This window comes from Protomyctophum bolini, assembly GCF_963924005.1.
Source record: "Protomyctophum bolini genome assembly, chromosome: 5".
NCBI classification, from domain to species: domain Eukaryota; kingdom Metazoa; phylum Chordata; class Actinopteri; order Myctophiformes; family Myctophidae; genus Protomyctophum; species Protomyctophum bolini.
In genome coordinates, this window is record NC_137866.1 from 36,100,823 (window position 1) to 36,128,400 (window position 27,578).

General features: G+C 42.0%; 1 protein-coding gene across 2 annotated transcripts; it reads right to left on the reverse strand.

Annotated features, from left to right (window-relative positions):
- On the reverse strand, positions 1-27,578 carry dennd2c (DENN/MADD domain containing 2C). 2 transcript variants are annotated; one of them, XM_080763930.1, is made up of 19 exons: positions 27,033-27,578; positions 21,616-22,728; positions 18,690-18,817; positions 16,356-16,471; positions 14,482-14,529; positions 13,215-13,293; positions 12,261-12,308; positions 11,393-11,580; positions 10,624-10,733; positions 10,445-10,514; positions 9,110-9,187; positions 8,887-9,027; positions 7,477-7,625; positions 7,120-7,297; positions 5,847-5,888; positions 2,904-3,012; positions 1,985-2,233; positions 1,368-1,454; positions 1-1,025 (listed from the first exon to the last, which is right to left on the reverse strand). In XM_080763930.1, the coding sequence occupies exons 2-19, from the start codon at positions 22,470-22,472 to the stop codon at positions 994-996; spliced, it is 2,709 nt and encodes a 902-aa protein (XP_080620056.1). In that variant the 5' UTR covers positions 22,473-22,728; positions 27,033-27,578; the 3' UTR covers positions 1-993. The 2 variants fall into 2 exon arrangements, with proteins under 2 accessions (XP_080620056.1, XP_080620055.1); XM_080763929.1 differs by having other exon boundaries at positions 10,606-10,733.

Here is a 27,578-nt window from a genome sequence, read left to right on the forward strand (position 1 = left end):
AACTATGAAAAACATTTATTTAAGACATTGGCAGACATCATGCTTATAAAAATAAAAAATACTGTACATTATTTCCACATTGTGCAAAGTGTGAAGCTTTTACAGATCCAGTTGATAGAAAACAACTAAGGAGATGACTAACTTCTGGATGAATACATCAAATGAGCTTTCCCAAAAGTTGTTCTTCAATTAAGTTAATTAAGTTGTACGAATAACCGTGGTCCACAGAAACATTAAGTTAATTAAGTTGTACTTAACCGAATAACCGTGGTCCACAGAAACATTGCATTTATGAGATTTTACCTGTAGTCCAAAGAGCATCTGAATATTCTAAACAGAACACATTCTGTAACAGTAAATATTTTCTTTTTAAGGAATGTGCTTATAAAATTATCCAACAACTTGGATAATTAACTGAGATGTATTACAACAAACTTCCAATTGCATGGAATATTATAAATTATTTTTGTGTTCCTATTAAGTACTTTAAAACATTTTAAAAAGTGGGGATCATAAACATTAACTGAAAAAGCAGAGCTAGAATTTCCTTCCAGCTAGATGGGTCTACAAAACAGAAAAGATAATTTTTGATTTGAGTAATACTTTGACCAAACAAATGACTTAATAACACTAGCATGAATAATGGTTAGTTACAACAATATGTATTCAAGTTAATAACTTTAAGTAGTTGAAATGTATCCTGTTGATTCATAAAGACAATATTGTGCAGTCTTAATATAATGTCATCAAACGATAGAAATGTTCAAAACAAATCGCTGTTTGTTTCAAATCACAAGTGCACTGAGCTTGTCACATCGTTCATGGGTGGCCGTGAGATCGCTCACCTGACAAATGAAGCTAGCCGTTAAACCAAACAGCCAGTCGACTGTGCCACTGTCCCCTCCAGTGAGATCGCCACACTGCCTTGTGCTCTGATTTCCATTATGTTCCAAATGGAAATCATCCAATTTGACAAGGCTGCTGGAGTTTCTCTCACTTAATCTGTAGGAACTTCATCTTGTTTCCTGAAATAGAACACAATGATTGCTAGTACATGAACTGTCCTAGCTGTAAGGAGGTACAGTAATTCCATGCCATGGACTATGTCATCCAATGTAAAAGCCATTTAAAAAAATCACACTCGTGTGAAGTGAGGGGGCGCTCTTAAAATCAAATAATCATTCACATTCCATGCTACAAATACACACACTCAAAAATGGCATGCTACATTACAGTACGTGAGTACGAGTATGTCGTCCAATGTAAAAAGAAAACAAAAAAAAACAATGTCGAAATGCCATGCTACACTATGTCATTGAATGTTATAAACCATTACAAATGCCACGCGGCAATAAAACATGACTAACCTAGTCCTTTGAAGAATTTGTTCACGCTGCTCGGTTCTGGTTCTTGACAGGAATCCAGATATTCTGCAACTCTCGTTTCAAAGAGACCTAGGAGACAGTACGAACACGCTTGTGATCAAACTTGACTTGCACAGCCTCCTGGGATACGTCCAAAACGTTCTCTTTCTTTTTTTACTATAATTTATATCCCACGATTTTGTAACCCATTTTTCACCCCCGTGTCAATTATCTAATGTGATCCTGGGCTCTACACACCCTCCGCCAACCTGGGGAGAGCAACGGACTTGAACTCATGCTTCCTTCATGCATGAGTGTCCAAGTCGCTCCTTTACACCTGACAGGTGGGGGCGTTTACCTGGTTGGAAGTAGCGTGTGGAAGGAACATATTCCAACCAGTTCCTTTCTCCTCCATCAGGCCCCCCGGCTGGCCAGGGGGAGGCAGTTTAGAGACCAGGATTACTGCATGTTTTTTTGTGAGGGTACCTAACCTAGGGGATATGGGGAGAACATGCAAACTCCACACTGATGACTCGGAGGAGAGGACACGCCGCCATCGCCCACAGCGTCCCGAGCGGGAATCGAACTGTTCTCCAAAACGTTCTCTTTCTATTCTCTACCTTTGCCCGCGGCCTTGCGCAGCTCCTTGTCCTGGATGAATCCAGCAAACATCTGCGTGTCCATAAAGAGCTGCAGGAACTGGCGCACTCCACGGGAGGGATGAGACTTGCGGAAGCTGTCGCGCTGAAGCTCCCTGGCTCCTCCGCTGGCCGACGACTCGGCCACGTGAAGAGGGTAGTGGCCCACGAGCTCCACAAAGAAGCGCACAAAGGCCTCCGATACCAGAGAGCTCAGCTCGTTCTGCGGTTCTGTTAACACATTTAATCCAAATGTTTTTCTATGTCAGTGGTGCTCAACTTTTTTCATGTCAAAGACCCCCAGAATTATCCGTATTTGGCTGCGGACCCCCATCTGAAAATATGTAGTTCCAGGGACCCCCCCCCCCCCCCCCCATTTGAGTTAAAAACGTTTTCACAAATTTTCTAAAAAATATATACAAGCTCGTAGTGCTGCACTCAGTTCCGCGCTTGAGCTTGTAGATCTGCTATTGTTCAATAGCTAAAGTATAACATTATGCTTAAAACACCAAAAGGGGTTCCCGTCCTGAATAGGTTAACAAATTAATTTACTTCAGCATGGCACTAACCTTGGGCAAATGGGGCTCAAGTGCTGATGAGCTGGTGGATATATTTTCATTAACACTCATCAGTAGGCAATATTTAAGTTTTGGTTAAAAATAATTTGTATTTATTAATTCATATTATTATTAATCATATTAATCAAGGTTGAGACCTTATTCTATAGTGTATTTGTATGTCTGAAAATGGAGGGCCCTGAATCCCTGATGTAAACAAGTCTTAGTGCTTTTTCTGGTTTTATCCTCTTAGCAAATGTTGTATTGACCTGTACTTTCCTTGAACAATCAATCAATCAAATAATCTTCTGCTACTCCTACTGTATATTACATGTGATACCGACCTATAGAGCTGTCTCCAGCTTCCTGTCTGAGGATGTCATCCTTCTCCTCCAGGACCTGCTGTAACGCTGCCTGGAGTTTATTTGGCAGAATGCAGTCTTCATCACCCAGCTGTCACATATAGAAAGAGTTAATATAAATTAGAGATAAAAAAACAACATCATCTAAGTCACCAAGTCATACCGGACATCAGCTTTCTTTATCAAACACACCTTACAGTTCTGTAAGTTTAGGACTGAGTGATAATAAATATTTTCTTGGCATGATCCAGTGGTGTTCAAAGCATTAGACAGAAAGTTGTATTTGATTTCATTTCTGTTGACGGAGGATATGGCGTGTGGTGAGGCGATTGCTTACACATGATCAGTTATCAGTTCAAAGAGCTGAACTCAAACTATTCACTTCCTTTCAGCACTGATACACCCGTGTGCATAAGAACAAGTTTGATCCCACAGGGGAAATTCTGTGTTTAGCTTCACCCAGCTGAGGGCGGGTGAAGTGTCTTGCTCAGGGACACCTCAAGACATTGCGGGGAGTCGGGGACCATGTATCAAACCTGGGACCTTTTGTCTGTCCCAGCCTCTCTACCCTACCCACACTGCTACAACCCCCACACTTTTCTGTGGATTTTGAACTAGTATGTTTAGTATGTTCTTGATTTATTTTAATTGATAACTAAACTAATTTAATTGTGCTAAACCAAATAAACAATTGCATGTGTTTATTAGTAGTCTTAATAAAGCCATTTGATTCACATGTGTTTGTGAGCTGAAAGGTTCAAACTCTTAACACTTTCCATTCTGCAGCCTCTGTCCCCCTCAAGTGGACAAAGTCAATATACCAAGTTAAATTCTCAAGAAGAAAGTCATTGCTCCAGTCCAGTGCCATTTATACAATTCTCTATTGACCACTTGAACCCTAGCATCCCTAGTCTGTGTTGAGGATTTATGTTATTATTATAACTAGTTTTGTGCTTCTACAACAGGCTTATAATTTTTTTTTAAAGGTCATACTGTATATACAGGAAGTTTTCACATTGCACCTCATTTTCACTTCTTTGAGTCAGCATGAAATCTTTCTGTGGTATTTTATTTCCACAGCAAATATCATAAAAGTTAAAAGATTTAACCTACTAGTGTACTCTGCCCTTTCAGATCTCCACAACTATTCAGGCTTGGGTAGCAGTTAAACCTGCATTCTGTATGTATGTATGTACAGTACAGCATGGGCAATACCACTTGTCAACCAGTAGATGTCCTACCCGACTACAGTAAGTAGAGACATAAGAATTAAAATCTGTTTAGTTATTGGATAATATGGAAGCCTGCCGTCAATTCGGGTATGGGATGTAAACTAAGCTGTCTGGGAGATGGGATTCAAAAGCTGCACTAATAATGTACTTTAAAAGTCAATTGATGGACAGAACTACACTAGTTTACAGAGAGGAATTTCACTGCATGTGTGTGTGTGTGTGTGTGTGTGTGTGTGTGTGTGTGTGTGTGTGTGTGTGTGTGTGTGTGTGTGTGCGTGCGTGCGTGCGTGAATATCTCTTGAGTTCATTCATTCAGCAGTTTTTATAGTAGTTGCAAGTTTCAGTTCTATACTATTACTACCAGTGCAGGTTTGTTGTATCTCAGCAAAGTTCCATATCTTTATTTTTACGAATAAAATGTAACCAGTTATTTTTTTTATAAACCTGCACCCTCATTATAAACATTTGAGCATCTGAGCAATAACATTAACATGCTTTAAATATGTTCCTTAAACATTACTTCAAAATGACGCTTTACTGAGCGAAGAGCGTTCCCCTTTCTCTAGTCGAACCTGATTGATTCATTCCTCTATCCTTGCATCTCTGCCTCGCCTCCTTCAGGGCAGGAAACAGTGAGGAAACAGTGCAAGTAACGGAATGAGAATTCTTTAGCACACACATACAGGTATTTGGGGTTGTGGCCCAGTCTGCCATTGTCTTGCAAGTGCAAACACATGTATCAGCATGTATTGAGGTAGTGAGATGGATCTTATACAGTGATTTGTCTGCCCTAGCACATTTTCGTATTGTAGTGCATGGATCAAAAACATGACAAATTAAGATTGGGCGTCATGCAAATATTAATTTTTCAAGCTCCCAAGCCACAAAAACGATCCAAATCCACGAAAGAGGTACTATTGTTTGCACCTCTAACACACTCATGTGATTCCTGATGTCACTGTAGTTAACAGATTCAGAATGTTGGCTCACTAGATTTTATCTAGCCTGGTTAATAAACCAGACCGAATCAGCCGTTGGCAAAAAAAAATTGCCTGCCGGCGGATTACGGTCTGGAGAGGCTCAATTGTACGCCCATTTCCTACACCAGAGAAATGGGGCGCCCAATAGGGACACGGTATGTAATATGGGCGGGCTTTGGTACAGTGACTTTCAACGCTTGAGACATTTGACTGACAGTAGCTCTGACCAATTGCGTCAAAGAGAAAATGTTTGAACCCGCCCCCCCTGGAAATGAAATCCAACTGAGCCTCCCCAGACTAATATCCCGCGATCCGTGCGATATTAGTCTGGTTTATTAAACAGGCTAGACTTTATCTGCTACACTAATTGGAACAGGACCTTAATTAGTATCATTGGTTGTGCTACTTTTGCTGTACAATTAAGTGTACAGGGTTGACACTTGGCTGCCAAAGGAACAAGCCTTCATGTTTGTATCATGTCATGATGGTGGAACACTTTCTACTTAGCTATAAACCAACGTCCTTGAGCGATATTGCGTCATATTGAATTCTATATTGGTGGATGGAATGTCGTGTTTTTCCAACGCTTGTCACAGTGTGAGATATTCTAGGCCAACAACAGACAAGTACAGACCCATTCCTGGATCATATTGACACAGGGATTCAGAGCCACACCTTCGTCATTCGTGTTATATAATGATGTGTGTACGCACCTGAACGATGAACTTGTCCGCACACAGATCCACTATGAGCACCTGGAGGAAACAAAATAAGTGTTTAATGCCAAAAATACATGATCTGCATGCCTTTCTGGAACAGATTTAATACAACTAATGAAAAGTCATCCCAGAAAATGTTTGGCACCACAAATGGCATTTATCAACCTGGCGTGCAGTGGCGTCCTATTTTGGGTCGGTACAACAACCTACTCGGACCTGTATTCCCACGGAACGCTCGGTACAAGCGGCCACTTGATGAGAACAGTCGAGGCGGACCACCAGGTCTGTTTGGTGAGAATTTGGTGTAATCAGCTGGCACTAGTGAGGCGCAACAAACGCCCGTTTGTTGAGAACAGACTACAGCCCCTTAAATTACGCTAGGAACTAGTTAGGCAAGTTAAAACGACAGAGGCGCCTCCATATATGAAGATCACGTCACTGACCTCATCAAACCCTGGATAGCCATATATGGAGAAGACTGAATCATCACCTAGATCTGCATATATGGAGCCGGCCAGCAACTCTACATCGGACCTCAAACCCTTAGATCTCCATATATGGAGTTGACCTGTTCTGACATTCCAAATGTTGATCTGACCTCATCAAACCCAGTACACTCAAGACACGCTCCATATATGGCCAGTACAGAATTCATTCCACATTCCAAAGCGCCTGCGCCAGGCGGAGGCGTGCACACAACCTCACCCTTTAGGGCAAGGTCGCTTCTCGCCCTCAGGGCGTCTTACTGGTATTAGATGCAATTGTGAACAATAGCCAAGTAAGATAATATGGTAATATGGTAATAATATTGGTCAGGAGATGTCTATGAACTCTGCGTTTAAAGGCTTGAAGGCCATTGTCAGTGATGGAACAGCCTGACAACGGTGTGGAGAAAGGTTCTGTCCAATGTAGCCTGAGAGCATGTTTTGATGTGGCTGTGCATGTGCTGTGTGTTTCGCCTCTCCCCCTAGTCTCGGTACCCCCAATACGTAAAAACGTGCCCAAGTAATACCTGATGAGTCCACCCCTTCCGAGGTCGATGGATTTCACTGCGCCGACTGTTCTGAGGTCACCGAATTTGACTGGGTTCGACTAGGCTGTTGTACCAACCGTTTTGTATTATTTTTGGCACGTCATTATAGGCAACCCATGGGCAAATAAAGGAAAAACAGTGCCCTCTTTTCTTTTTAATTTAGTTGACGTGAGTCAACAGTGTCTCGAGGGGAGACTACTGTGCAAGTAAACAAGCGTATTGTATGTAGCTGACCTCTTCAATGGGTAATTCCCCCAGCTGGGGCAGGCACGGCGCCAGCGCCCCCATGAGGAAGGGCGTGGGGGAGCAGGTGATGTCCAGCATGCTGGTGGGTAACACGGGTATGAAGGTATGTTGCCAGGTGAAGGGGTAGAGCAACGCCAACACTGCATGGCCACAGTGAGACAGAACACTGTGCAGAGGAGAAAAGAAGCATGACCACGGTTAGACAGAACACTGCAGCAGAAAGAAATGCTTCATATTGTAGATAACTAAAACTAAATTAAAGAAAAAATTAATAAAATAAATGTCAAAACTGCCATATTGAGTTGCCTTGAAGTGTGCTATATAAATAAAATGGCCCTGCGTTACCTGAGCTTGTCGGCAATGAAGATGACCCTTCGCTCCAGCAGCAGAGATGCAAACACTTGCAGCAGCCTCGCCACACTCAGACACTGCAGCAGGCACTCAAAGTCCACGTGCTCCAGTCTGGAGTCCACTGGCCGACACAGAGTCAGCACCTGTGACACGGGGATATGCGTAGTCACAAGCTCTTCCCAATACTTTATTAAAGTAATGTATAATTACAATTAAAAATGTATAAGACGAGGATCAAAAGAGGCGTTTAAAGGCAAGTGCTGAACTTCTAAATTTCAAGCATGGTATTTGCAAAAGGGAGCACACTAGCTCCCTTTTGCAGATACCACCCAGGTGGTGCCCATTGTGAGCTTGTAAAATCTGGCATTTTTGCTGCTGCTGCGTGATACTCTCGAAAGACAAAGTAGGGCATATAATTTACTGCATGAAGAAAAGAAAAAAAGCTTGTAGATGGGCTATTTTATTTTCACTTTGAAAGTGAAGGTGGTAAAGTCTTTCTGTGAGTTTTATAAATAGTGAACCAATGAAAAGTATTAACAAGAGCTTGTGCCTAAATAATAACTACCATGGATCCAATGGGAAAACGGGTAATTTTTGTCCACATCCTGGACATTTTGGGTTTCCACCCAACAGCGACAATATGAATATTATTGTTATTGAATATTATTGTTGACTTGCATTTGTAAGCTGCATATTATCCTCTCAGTATGTGCAGAGACATGTCCAGTGCTGAGTCACGGTCAGCAGCAAGCAGTAATTAGGTCCGGAGGACTGGTAATAATACTTACATCTCTGACCACTGTGTGGCCGCGGTGGAAAGTAACTAAGTACATTCACTGAAATACTGTACTTAAGTGAGGTACTTTTATTTTCATTGTTCGATACGTTCTACTAAATAATACTCCACAATCTTTTTTTAGAAACTTACTGATAAAAGCTGCTTTTTAGATTTAGATTATTAGAAATGTATTATTTAACTAATTAAGCCACATAAGTAAGTATATTTTGATGCCAAGTCAAATGTCGAATAGAGGGCAAGACCTTTTACTAGTATTAGTATTTTTATATTGTAGTATTTTAAGTAAAAAATAAATCACACCCGTGTGAAGTGAGGGGCACTCTTATCATCGTACATCATCTCATTCTGGCCTATCACAATCTGCATCCTCACATCCTCACTCCGTCTTCACTTTTCTGCCATCACTTTTATCTTCAATATGTACTTTGCTCAGCCAATCAAATCATCTCTATGGGGTGCTCAGCCAATCACAAGCCAATGTTTTTGTATACACTAACCCGGAAAGCTGGGCATAGGAGGGGCTAGCGCCACCCAAAAAATAATAATAATAAAAAAAAGAACAGAGTTGGTCTTCCAGCACAGTCGCGTGGTAATAGTGTAATTACCTCATTCCCTGAGCCAGGGAGGAAGCTCTTGACTGTGATGGTGCGCCCGGGGGCGGGGAAGGGGGCCTCCATCACGCTCCGCATGAAGGAGTGCACGAGTGCCGGGGACATCTCCCTACGCCTCTCTACCTCCACCAAGATCTGCACACATCCACAGAGATGATCAGTCATCATTCATGTCGCCTTACGACGGAAGGTATAATAGCTGTCGTTGCTGCGTTACCTTCGCAAACAGGTTGAAACATCCCAGTCTGCTGACTATACAATGCACTTCAGGAAGCCTCTTGCCCTTCCCGCTGGGCTGGAAAGCACGCACACACACACACACACACACACACACACACACACACACACACACACACACACACACACACACACACACACACACACACACACACACACACACACACACACACACAACACACACACACACACACACACACACACGTTTGATGGGACTCATAAAGCATTGACTCTTGAACCAGTCTTAACATTCAAGTAGCCTGTAATCAACACCAGTGGTTCTCAACCTTTTCTGGATGAGGGCCAACTTCACGGCCCACCCATCTCACCACTTAACCACGGCCAGTAGTCAGATGGGTACGGGCATGTGCGTTTTCAGAGCATGGATTCTTTATTTTGTGTGTACATAGTGTTTTATTGGATTAAAACAAATTATGAATTGAATACCCAGGAACTGAATGGAAACAAGACCGCAAGGACGTTTTTTTAGTGCCATCCTTTTAGACTAAGTGTTTGACTGTACTGTTTACATTTCTGTATAATAAAGTATTCAATCAATCAATCAATCAATCAATCAATTGTGGGCCTGGGCCGTGGCTCAGCGGTCCAGGCACCTTGGCTGGTAATCCAGTCTGACAGTGTGGCCGCGGGTTCGACTCCAGATCCCGACGACCTTTGCTGCATGTCACTCCCCCATCTCTCTCCCCATTTCCTGTCAGCCTACTGTCTGTCCCTCCATAAAATATATAAAATAAAGGCGAAAGCTACAAAAGAAAACATAAAAGAATAAAGCAATTGTGTTCCGGCTTGGAATGAATGGAACTGACGCAGTATACTTTAACTTCCCTTTTCTCGGCTTCACTAGTGTTAAGTGTTAATGTAAATATATACCACATCACAATGCTGATTGGACGAAAATAAATAAATAAAATGTATCAAATGTCTGTGGCCTAATGCATATAACAGGGAGTTCCTTGCACTCAAAAAAGAGAATCTCTGCATGGCCTGGCTGATGTGTAGCACTCCATCAGAGAGGGGGGAGGGGGATGTGACATTGGAGAAATCATGAAATTCTTCTGGCTCTCTGTCATCAACGCACAAGGTTTTTATGGCCTGTGATTTAAAAGCCCTGGTCCTCTGAGGTGCTGAGTAAGCACTTGGCCGCCATGCCGTCTCACTCACATACACACAAGCGTGCAATGCACACGCGCACACGCACACACACACACACACACACACACACACACACACACACACACACACACACACACACACACACAGGACGGTGAATGCACACAGCTAAACATACACTCACCAGGATCTTGCGACAGTAACCAAACCACCGGCTGCCGTCCTCTCCGGTTAGAACAAAGGAGAAGGTCTCACTGCAAAACGGTTAAAAACACAGAGATTAGACAAGCAGTTGATTTGGTTCATTGGTAAAGAATACTATATTGTGGAGTAATGTGGACCCACAGGCTGTGCTGTGCGGACCTTGGTGTGTCTGCTGAGGGCCTCCAATCCTGGGCATCAGGGAAACAGAACATAGGAATGACCTTCAGCCGATCCTCTGCCTCCCTGGAGTGGTGAGATGCCTTCTCGAACTAGGAAAGAGATGGGCAACCGGTTAACAACACCCCGAATACCAAATTAACTAGAGATGTCCCGATACTGTATTGGTATCGGAAAAGTATCGGATCGGCCTTTATTTGGTCATATCGGTATCGGCGAATATGTCAGTCCAACCACCGATCCACCGATGCAACCACAGGGGTAAGCAGTTGACACTATGGCAAGTAAATACAATGTTGGGGCATGTGGAGTTTGCTTTCGAGTTGCCCAAACTGCAAGTGAGTGAGGAGTCTGCTATAAACACAACGAGATATATAGCTATAAACACTATTCTCTGGTATCGGTATTCGAAAATTGTGGTTTTGGGATCGGAACGGAAACAAAAATAGTGTATCGGGACATCCCTAAAATGAACCGAAGAGACATCAACATAAAAAAAAACAAGTTAATTTCACATAATTCTTCAGCTGTTGTGACAGTGGTGGAAACGCAGCTTTTACTGGATTCCCCTCTCTAGACGACGACAGTACATATTTGTTTCATGCGGTCAAATGAGATTACATCTAGTTTGGACATGAAATCGCACTCATTATGTATACACAGAGGTTCTACTCAGCTAATGTCATTTGACCAATCTTCCGAGCTGAGATGCATGGGGGAGGGGTTGCGGTTAAAAAAAAATCCATCTTACAAATTTGGGGAACTGCTGTGTGATCTGCGGGGAGTAGTTGTTCCCCGGGGAGCCCTTCCGCAGAGACACCACCACAAACAGCTGGAAGAGCTGCTGCTGTTGGAGCTGGATCAGGTCTCGCTCCAGGGTGCGGTAACCAGGCCGTCGCTTCAGCGTGGACTGGATGTACACCGAGCGCCTGGAGCCTGCTGCGCCACACGTGGGAACAAAACGGGAAAATGGGAAGTCTCTTCAAGTCTTAACCACGTGAACCCCAGCATCCCTTTTCTGGAGGGGAATATATATATTCACCAGAAATAGCAGATCTACAAGCTCACAACACGTCACGTTGGGATGCGTTGTGAGCTTGTAGATCGGCTATTTTCGGCAAAGAGATTTTGTGGAGAGGTTTTAAAAAAAGAGAGTGCACCAAGTACAGAACAACTCAGGTTAAATATTTAGTTTAACGAGGGACCCTAGCACTATAATAGATCAGAGGTGACACAAACTATGGGTCACGAGTAATGGCCCCTACACACTGTAGGAGTTTTAATGTTGTCGGCGAGTCATTATATCGTTGTGGCTTCCACACTAAACGATTGGTCGCTGACTAGGCATCACACACTGCAAGAGTTCACCAAGATGCGATCATTTGTTTTTTACGCACACGTAGGACGTGCCGGTATAAAAAAGGTTTGACAAAACCCGGAATTGGGCCCTTTAGAATTTTAGTAAGTAATTTTCAAAGCTCATATTTTACTACCGACCCAGGCACAAGGGAAATGCCCCATTGTCATTCAATATAAATCTGTATCGACAGTGATGTGTAACTTTTGTCCTAGATGGAGACTTGATCTCTGCGGAGATGCTGTACATGTCATTGTGGTACCTCTTGTGCCGTCCTCGGGGTCGCTCTCCGTCCCGCTCTCCGTCTCCTCTGTGGACAGTGGGTGAGAGGAGGAAGACATGACAGGGGGGAACAGATGGGGGAGGGGGGGATAAAACGGGATGAGACGCCACAATCAGCCACAGACAACCCGTTTTTGTTTGATAAGCAGACGCTGGGCCCTGTTGCGGACGGCTTTACACACATCATCAAAAGCAGGGTATTTCCAAAGAGACGCCCCCCATGTAATCACATTAACCCTGCCGTCCTAATTTTGGGCATATTTTCTAAATATCTCCAAGATTTTCAAAATTGTTCAAAAATGTATTCGTATTTTTTCATTTTAGTTTCAAGTACAGTAGGCTATGGCTTAAGTATGGACATTTGTATTCGACTTTATTATGCTTTTTTTTCACCATGGTTTTACAACAGTCACCTTTGTTACAGCCATGCAAGCTATGGGATGATCAAACTGGAATTGCTGCACGTTGCGAGTGCCGGCCACTGTGACAGAGAGAACGCAGCAAACCTATAAAGGACTTTCATTTGCGGCCGTGTGTGTGTGTGTGTGTGTGTGTGTGTGTGTGTGTGTGTTCACTCGACGCGTCGGCGGTTCCCCACGGCCGTGTGTCTGTTGGAAGTGTTGCAGCTAGACAGACATCGAACACTGGGCTTTTTTTCCCCGAGCATTAATTTACTAAAAATAAATAAGGGTTTCTCCCCGAGTTTCCTGCTCAAACAACGTATGTAATGTAACATTACTTTGTGTCTAAAATTGTAGACAAATGTACGCATTTGTGGATCCATTTCTAAGTTGTGAATTGGGTTTTGCATACAGTATTATGAAATTGTGGATCACATGTGGGCAACAAGACATTTGTGACTTCTTCTTAGCCGTTCACATAATGTTGTCCAGTGTGTGTGCGTATGTGTGAGTCGAGTGTGCACATGTCACACCTCGTACGGAGCCTCCCTGGCTCTTTACTCTCTTCTTCCCTCGCTTGGCGTCGAAGATCATCCGAATCCTGCTGACATACTGGGGGACACATAACACACACACGCACGCATGGACAGAAACGTTCATTATTAGAATACGCTAAATGATGTGCCATCATGATCTGATCATCAAAACCTGGAGGCGCAAAATTGTCCAAAGTGTGTTTTGTTTTGTTCTTATTGCGAAAATCCACTAGCTCACAATGCAATGTTGTGACCGTGTAGACTGACTGAGTATTTTTGCTGCACGACACCATCACACAAATGAAGTATAACATAGGGCTTACGGTAAGTGGTTAACAGTGGCTAAGTACATAATGATAACAAGGATGTCGAGCATACTTCATAATTACATTCCAACATTTTTGTTGTTGCTTTTCTTATGGCATCAGAGGAATGCAGTAGGGTGGTTGATGCTGCTTACTGGTCATGACACAACAGGTCCTGCACTGGTGCTCACAATCAGTAGTAACAGTATACCTATGCAACTCTGACGGAAGGAAGCTGAAACTTATCTTGAAACGTAAGGGGCACACATGCCTTTTGAAAGCTATCAAACTAGCAGATTAAATCGATTATCGATACATAAAAAAAAAAAAAAAAAACTTTATTATATTAATTATAAATAATATTATTATTATATTTAGTTATTTTAACTACATCAGCATAAATGGGCCATGACGTCAAAGATAAAAAAACAATAGCAGCTTTAATTCTGTCTAAAGCAAATTTCCATCCTTGCTAGTATCAATTCCATCCACAACTTATCATATAAAAAGTACACACGCGTACACGTCAGAACTCCTGTTCTGTTCCCTTTCTTTTAACCGTACCTCATCTTGTGCATTCTGTTCTTTCCACAAACTTTCGACGTCCATGGGTTGTGCATCTGACATGACTTCTCTTCCCGCTCCCATATGATCTCTCTAAGTCCTATCTATTTCTCACAGTTTATGCCCCTTCCTGCTCTGCAAGTCACCACCGACTACAACCCATTCGCGTTGAGTCACGTCAGCTTCTACACAAACTAGACAGCTTGCAGATCTGCTATTCTCAGTGCACGCAACTACATGTAAGTATAGCTAAGGCTTAAGTGCTATCTACTTCTCTCAGCCTCTTTTCCTTCCTGCTCTAGTCTGTCTTTCACAGTGGTTCACATCATATTCTATGCACAAACTAGATAGCGTTCCAATTCTCCAAAATTCAAAAACATGGAATTATTGCTTACCTGAGGCTGCCTTTGTGTTTTGGTCTGGGTCTGGGGCTTCGGCGGGAGCTGTAAGACATTATGTTGCAACAGGATCTTATATCAACATACATAATATGGGCCTGGCACAACTGGACTGAACAGTTTGATTTTATTTTGCCGACATGGTTGATTTGCAGACTGTAGCTGTCTGCAAAACAGATAATCTAAAGCGGCATTTTAACACTATGCATTCGCTCAAAGCACAAGACAAAAAGTTGGGCCACCAGTACTAATAAAAAAATCACACATGTGTGAAGTGAGGGACGCTAATATATTAAAGTCTAACTCATGTTGATTAGGTGATGTAATGGTGATGTAAAATAAACCGTGCAAACACAAACTTTAAATGCCATTAACAATAAGACAATATGACGTAATGAGGGACAACATGAGGTAAATTTTCTCTTCATTGTCAATGGCGTTTTTAAAATAAACATTGAACTAAAAACAAACATTATACCTGTATATAGGAGGGGCTGAAAAATAAATACATTAATACCAATACTACGATTGCGGTACTACTACTAATATTAATCTATCTATAAATGTACCAAGTTTCTGTGTGTACGTCTGTAATCCACGTAACTCGAGAACCGTTCACCCCAACGTTCGCCCCACCGACTTCAAATTTGACACAAGCATTCCACACCCTCACGGGGAAGTGTTACATTTATGTCTTTGGAGGCGGCAAATATGTGTTGGATTTCTCAGGAGTTAAGGTTGGTTGCGAGTCAGGCTATTGCTAGAATTAAGCCAATATCACCCACGTGGTTGTAGATGACTGCCTGTAGGTCCGTACCATCAGCCAATTAGTAGGAAGGATATAATTCTGACTCCCGGGGAGTTCAGTGCCCAGTGTCGAGTCTGTCGGATAGCCTGTTGTCCAGAATCAGCACAAAATCTCACAAAATGCCCGGGCTCTCGACCTGATCACCCCATATCTCTATATTATGGAGATATGGGGGTGCATTTCCAACTTCGTACCAAGCATCGTTCCAAGTAGGCCAGTGCCCAACTAAACTAACAAACAGAAGGAGGAGACATGACTCGCTCAGATCACCCCAAACACAGTCCATAATGTGTCTCTGTATTTCACAGACACACATTATGGACTGTGTGTGTGTCAAATATGAAGTCGGTGGGAGGAATGGTTCTCGAATTACATACGAGATTACATACGTTCACACATACAGAGACGTGGTGCATTGGTCCTATTTGTCTTTTTGAGCAGTGCCATCTGCGCCAACATTTGGCCGATTCTGCACTATTTATTACTAGTCCATACCCGGACGACAATATTATTTTTGAGGGGTGCTAGCCCCTCCAATGCACAGCTTTGTGTGTCTGTGTGTCCATAGCAAGGAATGTGATGATTTGATCGGCTGAGCACGGAATGTGATGATGTATGATGATAAGAGCGCCCCTCACTTCACACAAGTGTGATTTTTGATTATTCGTTTATTGTAAGATAATAAACAAAATAAATCACAGCCGTGTGAAGTGCTCTTATCGTACATCATCATGACGTAACATGTCGATTTTCTTGTCCACATAATGTAGTCTCCATTCATTGTCAATGGGAATTTGTTTGTGTAGGACGAAAATCTACATATATAGGAGGGGCTAGTGCCCATAAAAAAGAATAGCTAATGCTCATCACATGTTAACTTATAAAACAGACAGCATCAAATTGTGTTTACCCAGCAGTCAAAAACATTACTTTCCATTTTAAAATATTCAACAAAGAAGAAAGGAAAGCCATCATCTTTTCATTATGTTTTTCTTTTGAAGAATTCAATGATCGTTTCACCCCTACAGTACATGCAATATCAAGCTATTCTGATCTCCATTACTTTTGGTGCCTGGGGGTTCTGCCTTAGAGAAACTGTCCACGGTTCGGGTCTCCCAATTTGGACACGCGTAGGAGAAAACTTGACATCCTCATAAGGGTTCTCTCTGGGCACTTCACCTACGGGGGAGATGGGTGACAGTCAATAGTAGTTAGACAGAAGAGATTAACAGAACTGAATACTACATACTGTAGGTTAGACAGAAGAGATTAACAGAACTGAATACTACATACTGTAGGTTATACATTGTGAAAAATAAAAGGCTGGCTTCCAGACTAGTATTTAAGGCAGTGATTCTTTTTCCAGAGCGTTGCCAGCTTGATTGACACTTTGGAACCGAGCAGAGAGACCCTTACGGGTCTCTAACTCTGGGAGTGTACAGATGCAAGCAAATGGACGGACGCCATCCCGTTTGTACACTCCCAGAGTTATGGGGGTCTGTGGCCTTACGCAAATCAAACTGGGGGTCCATTAACTTTATACGTTTGAGAACCATTGATTTAAGGAGATACACAGTGTTTCATAGTGTCAGAACAGTGAAGGAGCAGATTTATTTTTGTATCTTGACATGGGATAATAATAATAAATAATAATAATAATTGTCATATCTTTCAAATAATTCAATGCATGCAACTGTTTGATACATTTTGTTGTTGTTATGTTTGCACAAATACAACCGCCGGATAGAAAACAAGGCACATGGGTGCAGTAAACTATAAACAAATCTATATAGGTCCGCAAGGACATTATTGGTGTAATCCTTTTAGACAAAGTGTTTGACTATACTTGTACCGTTTTGCATTTCTATTCTGTCTAATAAAATATTCAATCAATTACAGAAATGAAGAATATGAACACAAGATTCGATACACCACCAAGATATAATCCATGTAGCCTACCTGTCTAAATACTTCCGTAATGTCAACGAAGTCCACACCCACAAGACCAGAGGGAGTTCAACAAACCATGTGCAACCCAGATTCGGCACAAACAAAGGACTAAATTAATTTTGCTCCTATGCCACCACGGCACCTACAAATCGAAACTGACCCCTTTTCCCCTCACTGTATATATCCCCCCTTTCACCTCCTCTATGATGATTTCCTGTTTTTGGCTATATAGAATTGTATATTTGTACGTCTCTAAATGTTATGGTGAATTGAACATGGTGGACCCTATTGTAAACAAGTGTAATGCTTTTTGTGGTGTCATCCACAGTTAACAGTTTTGTATTGAGTTGTGCTTGAAATGTACTGTAATTCTGTTAATAAATACTTCAATCAATCAAACATCCTGTATCTCCATGAGATCAAACTCAAGTGACAGGACTATACAGATATTTATGGTGCTATTTTACGTCATGTCCTTGAGAAATAAAAAAATATTGACTGAATCGTAATCATTTAGGCTTTGTTCTACTGTTTCTTCTATTTTTGCATTAGTTGAATTATTGCCATAACCTGATTATTCCCAGTTATCAGATTATTGTGTGAATTGTAAACTTCCTTTTCAGTGCCCTTAAATGGCATTTTTCTCCAGGTTTTATCTACAGCAGTAAAACAAGACTTATAAATGGAACTTTTAACTGCAGTGAGTAGCTGTGTATTCGGCCAATGGTCTTTATGACTTCCTGTCTTTGTCTGCATTTAACGAGACCCCTGCGAGCTTCAGAGGTCAAAAGAGGTGACAAGTTGGCATTAGAGCTGGGTGGCATGATGTAACCAAAACGTAACCCTGGCGTCCCTATTTTTGGCACGTCATCATTACACAATAAAATAGCAGATTTACATGCTCGCATGTGTGGCAGTGTTATAATACACACTCCAACAATGTATCAACAATGTGTTTGTTTATACAACTAACCAAAATCACTCTTTCTTTGCAACACAATGTAAAGGGGAAGCATTGCAACACAGAGACAAAACAAGGATTAGTAAAAATAGTTTCTTATTTCTTATAATCTGTTATGTAGAGTAGTTAGATTAAATCTGCACACACTTTCCTCTTCTACCCCAGATTTGAACCCGGTTTCCTGCACTGAAATGTTTATCATTGAGCTAATAGAGCCTGCCTGCTTGCTCAGGGGCTAAATTGAATCTTGTGTTAGATCCTGTGTCTAGGTGAGACATGACCTTTGACACGATCTAAAGGTCTCAATAGAAGAGCAGGGAGACAAAGTGCAACCACCCCAAATTCCCAATTATAAATAAAATTACATAACATTAATTTTATTCGTTAAAAAGGTTACATAGTGCCGCTTTAACTGTCTCGCAGCCATATTGAGGACTGACACACAGTCGACCCCGTGGCCTATGTGACAGAGGAAGTGAAACTCACAGACTATGTCCTCATAAATGCTGTCGTCGGAGAAGGCGTGGTAGAGACCGGAGGAGCGCCTGGCCTCGCCTCCCAGCATGCCCTGCTGGCTCGTCAGATGCACCGCGTCCTCGTACTCAAAGGACTTCCTGCGTAGGACGGAAGGAGGGGAAGAGGCGGGGGACAATGAGAAACAGAGGCCTGGCTGTTGTCCCAAAGATAGCCTATACTGTAGTAGATCAGTGGTTCTCAAAGTGGGGTCCAGGGACCACCAGGGGTCCTTGGGCAATATAGCAGCATCATTTTAACCACTTTATCCATTTATTATGTTATTCAAAAATGGCGATCTACAAGGTCACAGCGTGTCACTGCAAGCTTGTAAATCTGCTATTATTGATCAAACCCAAATAGTTTAGAATATTTTTTTTTAACACAAATGTTTTATTCTGGGGGTCCCTGGCCCAATACATTTTCACATGGGAGTCCGCAGCCAAATACATTTTCATGTCAAGGGGTCCTTGTCATGAAAAGGTTTGAGAACCACTGGCCCTGATCAGGGCTTCCCAAACCTTTTCAGCTTATGAGACCCAAAAGGTACATTTGGTGTCTTCCTGAGACGCAAACGTACACAATGAATTAGATTTCAAAAATAGTAAAAAATAAATTAAACAAAAGAGCTCATAATATGTTGCGATATGACGTTGTGAGCTGGTAGATTGGCTATTTTCACTATTTTTGAAAATGTATGTAAATGTAGTCCTTTGGAAAATATATATATATTTTATGATTATTATTATTGAAAATCTTTTGAAATTATGTAAGAAAAGATATATTTACCCACAACCCATAGAAATGGGTCCCGACCCATTGTTTGGGCAACATTGGCCTAGATAGTTGCTATTGTTCTGTCTCTAGTCATTGTCTTTGTGGTTTGTCCAAAGAGCCACTCGATTGGCTAGACTTCCATATGTTGATATGAAGCACTGGGTTGGGTTGGTTACAATGTAAACTTCAACCTGCTGTCCCTAGTTTGGGCATGTCATTATAGGCAAAAACTTTGTACTATACTATATTTTGAAAAGTAAAAAAATCTATAATAAAAATAAAAATAAATCACGCTGTGTTGTGAGCCTGTAGATCAGCTACTGGCTTAAGTGTTGGTTAACCACATGAACCCTATAGATAGCATCCCTATTCTGGGGGCGAGAATTCAGAAAAAATGATATTTAGAGGGAAAGATTATGTGGCCTAGTATTATCTCCTGTGGTACTCAAGTCAACTATAAAGTATATAGCAGGGGTCTTCAAAGTTTTTCAGGACAAGGACCCCTTAACTGAGAGAGATTAAATATTAAAAAGGGAATCCCCCCCACTACATACATATTGTTTATTAAAATTGTGTTGCAGATTAAACTTTTTCATACACCGATAGCTTCACTGACTATCAGTGTATTTTCAGAGATTTGATCTGTAGTTGTTTTGCTCCTTTTTCACCTCTACAAATCTCTCCGACCTACATGCTCACAACACCTCGAAGCACGAGGCGTTGTAAGCTTGTCGATCTGCTATTCTTGGCTAAAGTTCTACTATAGTATAGCAGGGTTTAAGTGATTAATACACATTGACATTGAGACTAAAAGTAAGCAATAAACCAAGAGTTTATAATGAATTCTAGACCAGCACTGATACATGTGGTCCAGAATCTCCAGATGTGTGCTTGTTGTTGCTTCTCAAACGGTGTGCCGTGAGTCCAGGTGTGCCTTGGGATTTTGTGACGACCACACATTAGTACCGGTACTACATATACATCTGAAGGAAACATGACTGTGTTGTGTGTATAACATTTTCTTTTTTTACAACGATATATCAATACTTTGTGTACACTGAGGCAAATTATCCCACCAAAAATAATTCTTTATATATATTTATTATTTAACCACTTTCAACTTGGTGTCCCTATTTTTGAGGGGCACTAGCCTCTCCTATTATACAGGTTTAATGTTTGCGTTTAGTTCAATGTTTGTTTTAAAAACGCCATTGACAATGAAGGGACAATTTACGTCATCTTGTCCCTAACACAAACATTAAATGCCATTAACAATAAAGAGAATTTGTTTTACATCATCATTACATCAACTAATCATTGAATTCCCTCCTCGATGTTGTAAGATGATAAGAGCACCCCTCACTTCACATGAGTGTGATTTTTTGTATCTACAAGCTCGCAAAACACATTGCATTCCAAGAAAAGAAAGCATGTTGATGGAAATGATACCAGCAGAGTGGACATGGCGTGGACACAAAGCAGGGAACTGTATTGCTGGAAGATGAGTCACCAAATTAGAGTCATCTGTGTATGAGTGACTTAATAAAGCCTTGATGGTATCAGTGGCTGATTGAGTGACAGTGTGTCTGTGTACATACCGACAAAATGACCAAAAGTGACCCCGGTATCCTTGGCTGCTCCACAACTAGGCCATGTCCAGACAATGGAGTGCGATGCTGCCACAGATCATGTGACACCGCTCCTAGAATCCGGCCAGCAGCCAGCTCTCGACCCCCCCCCCCCCCCCCTCCCCCGCCCCCCCAAGGACCAGATGGGATGGGATCCCCCAGGATGAAGTGGCTACTGGCTAATGTTGCCCTGGAAAGGGAAGTCTGGAACTGTTGCCCCACAAGACCCGACTCCGGATAAGCAGTTGACGTCAAGATAGATGAATGGAGTAGGCTTACTAGGCTAGAGGAGATGTTTTGGTTTGTGTGTTTTACAAAAGGTGCGTTTTCTTTCAGCATTTACTTTGTGAAAAAACACATAATTCAGATCAAAATTACTGTGATATTTCCCCTCCACTAGGAAATGTTATACAGTACACAACATCATGTTTCCTTCATAACCAATATTAAAATGGCTTACTTTCACCATACTTCACCAAAGCATCATCGCTCACCTGTTCTTCTTGTGTCTTGAGAGGCCGTGGGTCTTAGCAGCAGGACATGGAGGGGGTGGGATGCTAGGTGGCTGAGCTATTCCACCTCTCTTAGGCCTGAATCTGCGGTCCCACTGCGCCAAACATTTCGTCCTGTCGCCAGCTCCCCGATATTGGAAAGTTCGTTGTGGTTTGGGTGGAGCAGGCTGAAGGTCTCCAGGGGATTCTCTAGCTTTATCCCATAATAGTTTGTCCCCCTCTAGTCTCCGCCAGAAACCTCTAGAAGTGTAGAAATTCCCCGAGGGCATGTTGTCCTCTTGGTCATCCGCTAATGGAGGTAGGAGCTTCGAAACTACCTCACCATCCAAGAGGCAGTCAACCTTCAGCTCGCCGTTGGTTGTAATGATTTGTGTCACAGAACAGTTAGAAGTGTCTCCGTCCACTTTAGGAGAGGACTGTAAATGTGCTACGAGTGGCTGTATTTGTGGAACTGTGTTTGCAATTTCATTGGGACAGTTCTGCTGTGGCGGCTCAGACTTTCTGCCAGGTGCAGTTTGAACTTCCCGGAAATCCAAACCCAGGCTTTTTGCTTTAGAAAGGACAGCTTTGCCTTGGGGTACCCTTCCCAAGCCATCGCCGCAGAGTCCGTCCCCCAATCCGTCCCCCGATACAGTTCGTGCTAAGACCGGAGTGTGTGCTTTGATGTCAGCATTCTGGCTGCAGCGGCCCTCCCACTGGGAGATCTTCTGCCTGATGCTCATGCCCTGGTCCTGGGGCTTTGCCATAGGAGGGGCCTGCCAGGCCAAAGTGGTCCGTACCTGCAGGCCACTGACCCCTCTCCCCCCTCGCCTCACCTGCTCAGGCCCCAGAGCCAGCATGTCGAGAGGGGCCTTGAGGCAAGCTCACCCCCACTTCTCCATTGCTGAATGCAAAGTGATTGTCCTTTAAAAAAAATCAAGAAAAATAAAAAGCTGTACAGAAACACTGTTGATCCAGTGTGTCTGTCTGCTATAAGTTATTCCAGAATAGAGAGGTATGGTAAATACCATAGGGTTTCGAGGTGGAAGCTTTTTTTCACACGGCTTGTTGTTCTAACACACACCGATCTTCCCCTCGTCTCTGTTCACATGGAACCTGAAAAGCAGAGACACAATAATTACTCATTGATCACTCTACACTAAAAACAAGTCAAGACAGCATGCTGGTGGGGGCCGACGGCATTACTCTGTGATCTAGGAGGAAGCTACTGGTCTTACAAGTGCACTTAAGCCCTAGTATGGGATGTGCATGGAACCAGTCGACATCAGGAAGGATGGACTCCTGTCAAGGTCATAAGCCAAAAATAAATCCAAGCGGCCGTAAGGCAGGCCAGCGACAAGAGACAAGAACTCACTGCTGCATTGAGTGGTGACATGAAACTAATCCGTCTGTCTGTCTGGACTCTGGATCTGACCACAACCTCCTCTAACCCCTGAGAAACAGACCTCCCTGTAACTACTTCTCCGAAGCCACGCATCTGGCCAATTATGCAACGATGCCAATGATAAAATAAAATAAAACATTTAATTAAATTTAGTCTTCTCTCAAAAGATGTCTTTCGGGCATTTGAACTATTTTGTTACAGTGGTTTAGAGGCAGCAACGCACATGCATATTGAACACACACAAGAGGCAGGCACTGACAAACAGAATGGGGCATAATGGAGGTTTCAGGTAAATAAAACCTGACAACCACACAAGAGGATCAAAGCTATCCAAAGACACTGACTGAAGCTAGTATGAAGTAATTAGGTAAACCAAGCTGGTTACGTTATCAGAGCAGCCCGTCGTGCACAGGTTTTCAAAGTAGGGGAGCAATTGGACAGGAGTGGAAAATGAAAAATAAATAAACAAATGTCAGACTACAGTATATTATTATTATTAATACTATTCAAATGTAACCACTATGAACCTGGCAATCCAATTTTGGTTATATCTGTCACATTGTCAACATTTTCAGAAATACCATAAATAGAAGATCTAAAAGAGCACAATGTGAGCACATTGCAAAGCACGTTGCATTTTAGCCAGAACGGTACGGGTATAACTGACTATTTGGGGCTTCCTTGGCATGGAACACCTGTATTTTAATGAAATGTTGCAGCGTCATCTATGACTCACATTCCCTACCTCAGCACCAACGTGGTTACCGTGTGCGCTTGTTGTGGCAGCAACTTGCACGCTGGAACGCACCCTAACCACTTGGACACGTTGCACATAACATCGAAAAGCTGTAAGCATTTACTGTACTAGAGAAGGGGAGATGGGGTAAAATTCCACGGCAGCAGCTCATGATCATAATAATTCTATGTGCCGCATTCCAGCAGGGCGGTCGGTCGCACAGGGAGGAGTGAGGCTGCTGCCCGATGCGTTTCAGCAGAGACAGTCGGTCAGTCAAGCCTGCGAATGATGTCTTTGTTTGGTCTGACCTAAATCTAGTGTATGCCCGCTGGAATGTCACTCAATCACTGACAGGCCCCATCCCCACAATGAAAAATGCCACTACTACAACTCTCTCTCTCTGACCCACTTGCATTATTTGTCTGTCTGTGTGTTCGGTAAGTATGTTACACAGGAAAGCCTGACTTGAGTTTCCTGAGATACAGGAAGAGGGATCGGTGGACAGTCCATAATTATGGTGCGGGGAGATTTGCACCCAGTTACTTATAACCGCTGATTTTTCAGCTATGTTTAGGTCAGCTCATATGCCAACCCTTTTGACCAAATCAAACGTTTCCTCTGAAGTAAGTCTACAAATACTTCTGGCAACATTATAAACTGAGGAGGCCAAGATTCACAACACAAACATGAAATCATCCATTCTTTCCCATGGCTTGCAGCTGCTAGTGGATTTTGACACACTTTCATATAGCATCCAACCGCTCAACAGGGAGGCTCTAATAGTCCATTCCCAACATTTTTCCTGCTGTGACCCACCTGTGGAATTACTTTTGACCCAGGACTCACCAAATACTTTTTGCAAAAGGAATACATTCTCATTACCACCATGTCCAAAGAAAATAAGATAATTAACATTTCTGTATTGCTATACATACTGTTTATGCATATTAATATATGCATTTACACTATGTATGACAAATCCAATACAATATGTTTTTAACAGACAATGTTAAGATCACATTTATTTAAAATTAAATATTACATTCAGTTTACATACGAATTGGTAAGTAACCCTATTGAACAAGTATTAAGATTCAAGTACTGTGTTGTCAATTTTAAATAAATTATAATTAATCATAGCTTGGCTTAAAATGTTGTCAAGCTTAAACAATACCCACTGAAAAGGTGAACAGTAAATTGTGCATTTTGTTTCTCTACATAAAATGAAATGGAATCATGTGGACCTCGGGATCTACATGGGAAGAACGGTTTGGCTCCATTGTGGATCTGGGACTTCATGTGGCCATCCTGTGACATCAATCATGTGTATGACATTCAGAATGTGGCTAATGTTTCAGCACGATCCAATCCTCATTGACTTCCGTTAGAAAATGATGAATGTTATGTGCATACTGGACGTACATTTTTGGCCTACTGACATCATGCACAAGAACTGATGCGCTGATCACTCTACAGACTGAAGACCACTGTTCTATATTTAAGAGGGGTCCTTCAGCCTTTTCAGGCAGGAACCCCCCACCCTGACAAGCACTTGGAATGTACAGTAGGAGTTGAGGCATTACATTTAGTTTGCTCTTGATAAATATCGTGAAAATAGCAGATCTACAAGTCACAATGTCTCGCAATCGACTATTTTCAAATTCGTGGCCTCTTTTCTGATTATTTGACAATTTGGCCAATGTATAACCAGTATTTTATAGTATAGTTTGTATTACTTTTGATGGCGTAATGGACTAATGGTATTTTTCTTTTAGGTATTAAAAATGACTTAAAAGTCCTTAAATTGTCACTTCTCTGTCATCTTTGGGGTCTGCTCCAAAATCATGTGGGGACCCCCCTAGGGGTCCTGACCCACAGGTTGAGAATCAGTGTTCTGTTCTACAATCTACAACACCAGATAATGACTCAGAACCTGAAGGCTGGCCAGAATATGTAGTATTTAAGTAAGTAAGTAAGTAGGTAGTAAAAGTTGTGAACTGGGGGACAGACACCCTCTGGGGTTTTTAGTCAAACTGACTCATTCAGGTACGAACCAGACACAAAAGCTATGAATCCCCCGGTGCCTTGTCATCACCTGGCAGCTAAATTAAACCTAATTGCACCTTCAAAACAGCCACAAAATGCCCTCCTCAAGAAATGCTGCGTGACGAAACTTGCCCCTGAAGGTGGGGTGCTGTTAAAGTGTGGTTTACCATAAACAGTGGCGGTTAATGCCATAATGAAACTACCCTTTCAGGTTTAATTAACTGCCCGCATAAAAGGAAACGTGTGCCTATATACACAGTAACTTGCTGCATAATGTATCTTAATGTGAGCCACCTGAACAGTGTCTAGAAGAATTCTGCTCGGGGGCTGACAGGTTCACAGAAGGGTGTGATGTTATCATTCATTTGAGTTGAAATGATTTGTGCATGCCAGGACTCAGCAATAACCTACACAATAACTTGTGTTGTTTTTAATAATGTGGCAGACATTATGATGATGGATTTAGGCTTCATCACTGATTGGTTTTCAACTCAAATCAGCTGATTGAACAGTTATAAAAGCCTTATAAGCTCAATAACAACAGACTTTCACAATCATTTGGTAGTAGCCTATACTACTGTAGAGAGACTAACATTTGGAAAATTAGATAATGAAAATAAGTAGTAATAACTTAAGGAGCATAATCTATTCAAGCAACAATCTGGAACTATTTAATACGTTATTTTAACCAATCTAAATGGCCCTTTTTACCTCCTTTATGATGATTTCCAGTTTTTTGGCTATATAGAAGTGTATATTTGTATGTCTCTAAATGTAATGAATGAATTGAACAAGGTGGACCCTCCTGTAAACAAGTCTAGTGCTTTAAAGCACTAGACTTACTCACAGTTAACAGTTTTTTGTATTGAGTTGTGCTTGAAATGTACTGTAATTCTGCAAACTGTTAATAAATATTTCAATCAAAAACATATAGAACCACTACAGTACTGGGCAGCACACGTGGTCTCCCTACTGTTCCATAACCCATTAAGAAATAGACCCTGGACCTGGTGTCGGGCAGGACATTTTGTTGACAAGTAATACTACAATATTTCCCCTGGACAGATATTGAGCGTAAACTTACGGACTGCACCTTTAACACAATGAATGTCGATATCCCCACTGTGAAAAGGATCTATTCTATAGGGATGAATTTGAAACATTTCGTGTGTGTGTGTGTGTGTGTGTGTGTGTGTGTGTGTGTGTGTGTGTGTGTGTGTGTGTGTGTGTTACCTCTGTGCGTGTTGAGAGATGAATGCATGTACTTATTGTCCACTGATCGAATTAGCAGGAGATTCAAACTTCAGAACAGAGCCTGTCTGTCGCCGTCATTGCAAAAAAACACAATCCCCGTACCGTACGGTTTGAAGAACTGAGGAACAGAGTTCAACTTCTTTCTTCCTACTTCTGCGGCTTCCCGATCATCAGGCGGTTCATCATAATTATTATGATGAAAAACAAACGCCGTTTCATTCCGTGTGTCGGCTTCTCTGTTATTCCATGTTCACGCCATCGCTCCGCTCTTTCTTCTGTTTCTCAGTCGGGTGGGAGGAAATATTGGCATTAGCTGGAGGCTAAAAGCGCTAGCGCTGCTGCTGCGGCTAAATTGCAAAGAGCTTTAATACACTTAATCCAGTGTACTGTCAAGTCATGGAGATGGAGTAGAAGACTGAAGAGATATAGTCCTTTTGAAAGAAAACTCGCATTCCAAAATGTAATATTTCTGTATAACTTTTAAACTACACTAACGCAGCCAGTCAGACAGACAGTCCTGTGTGT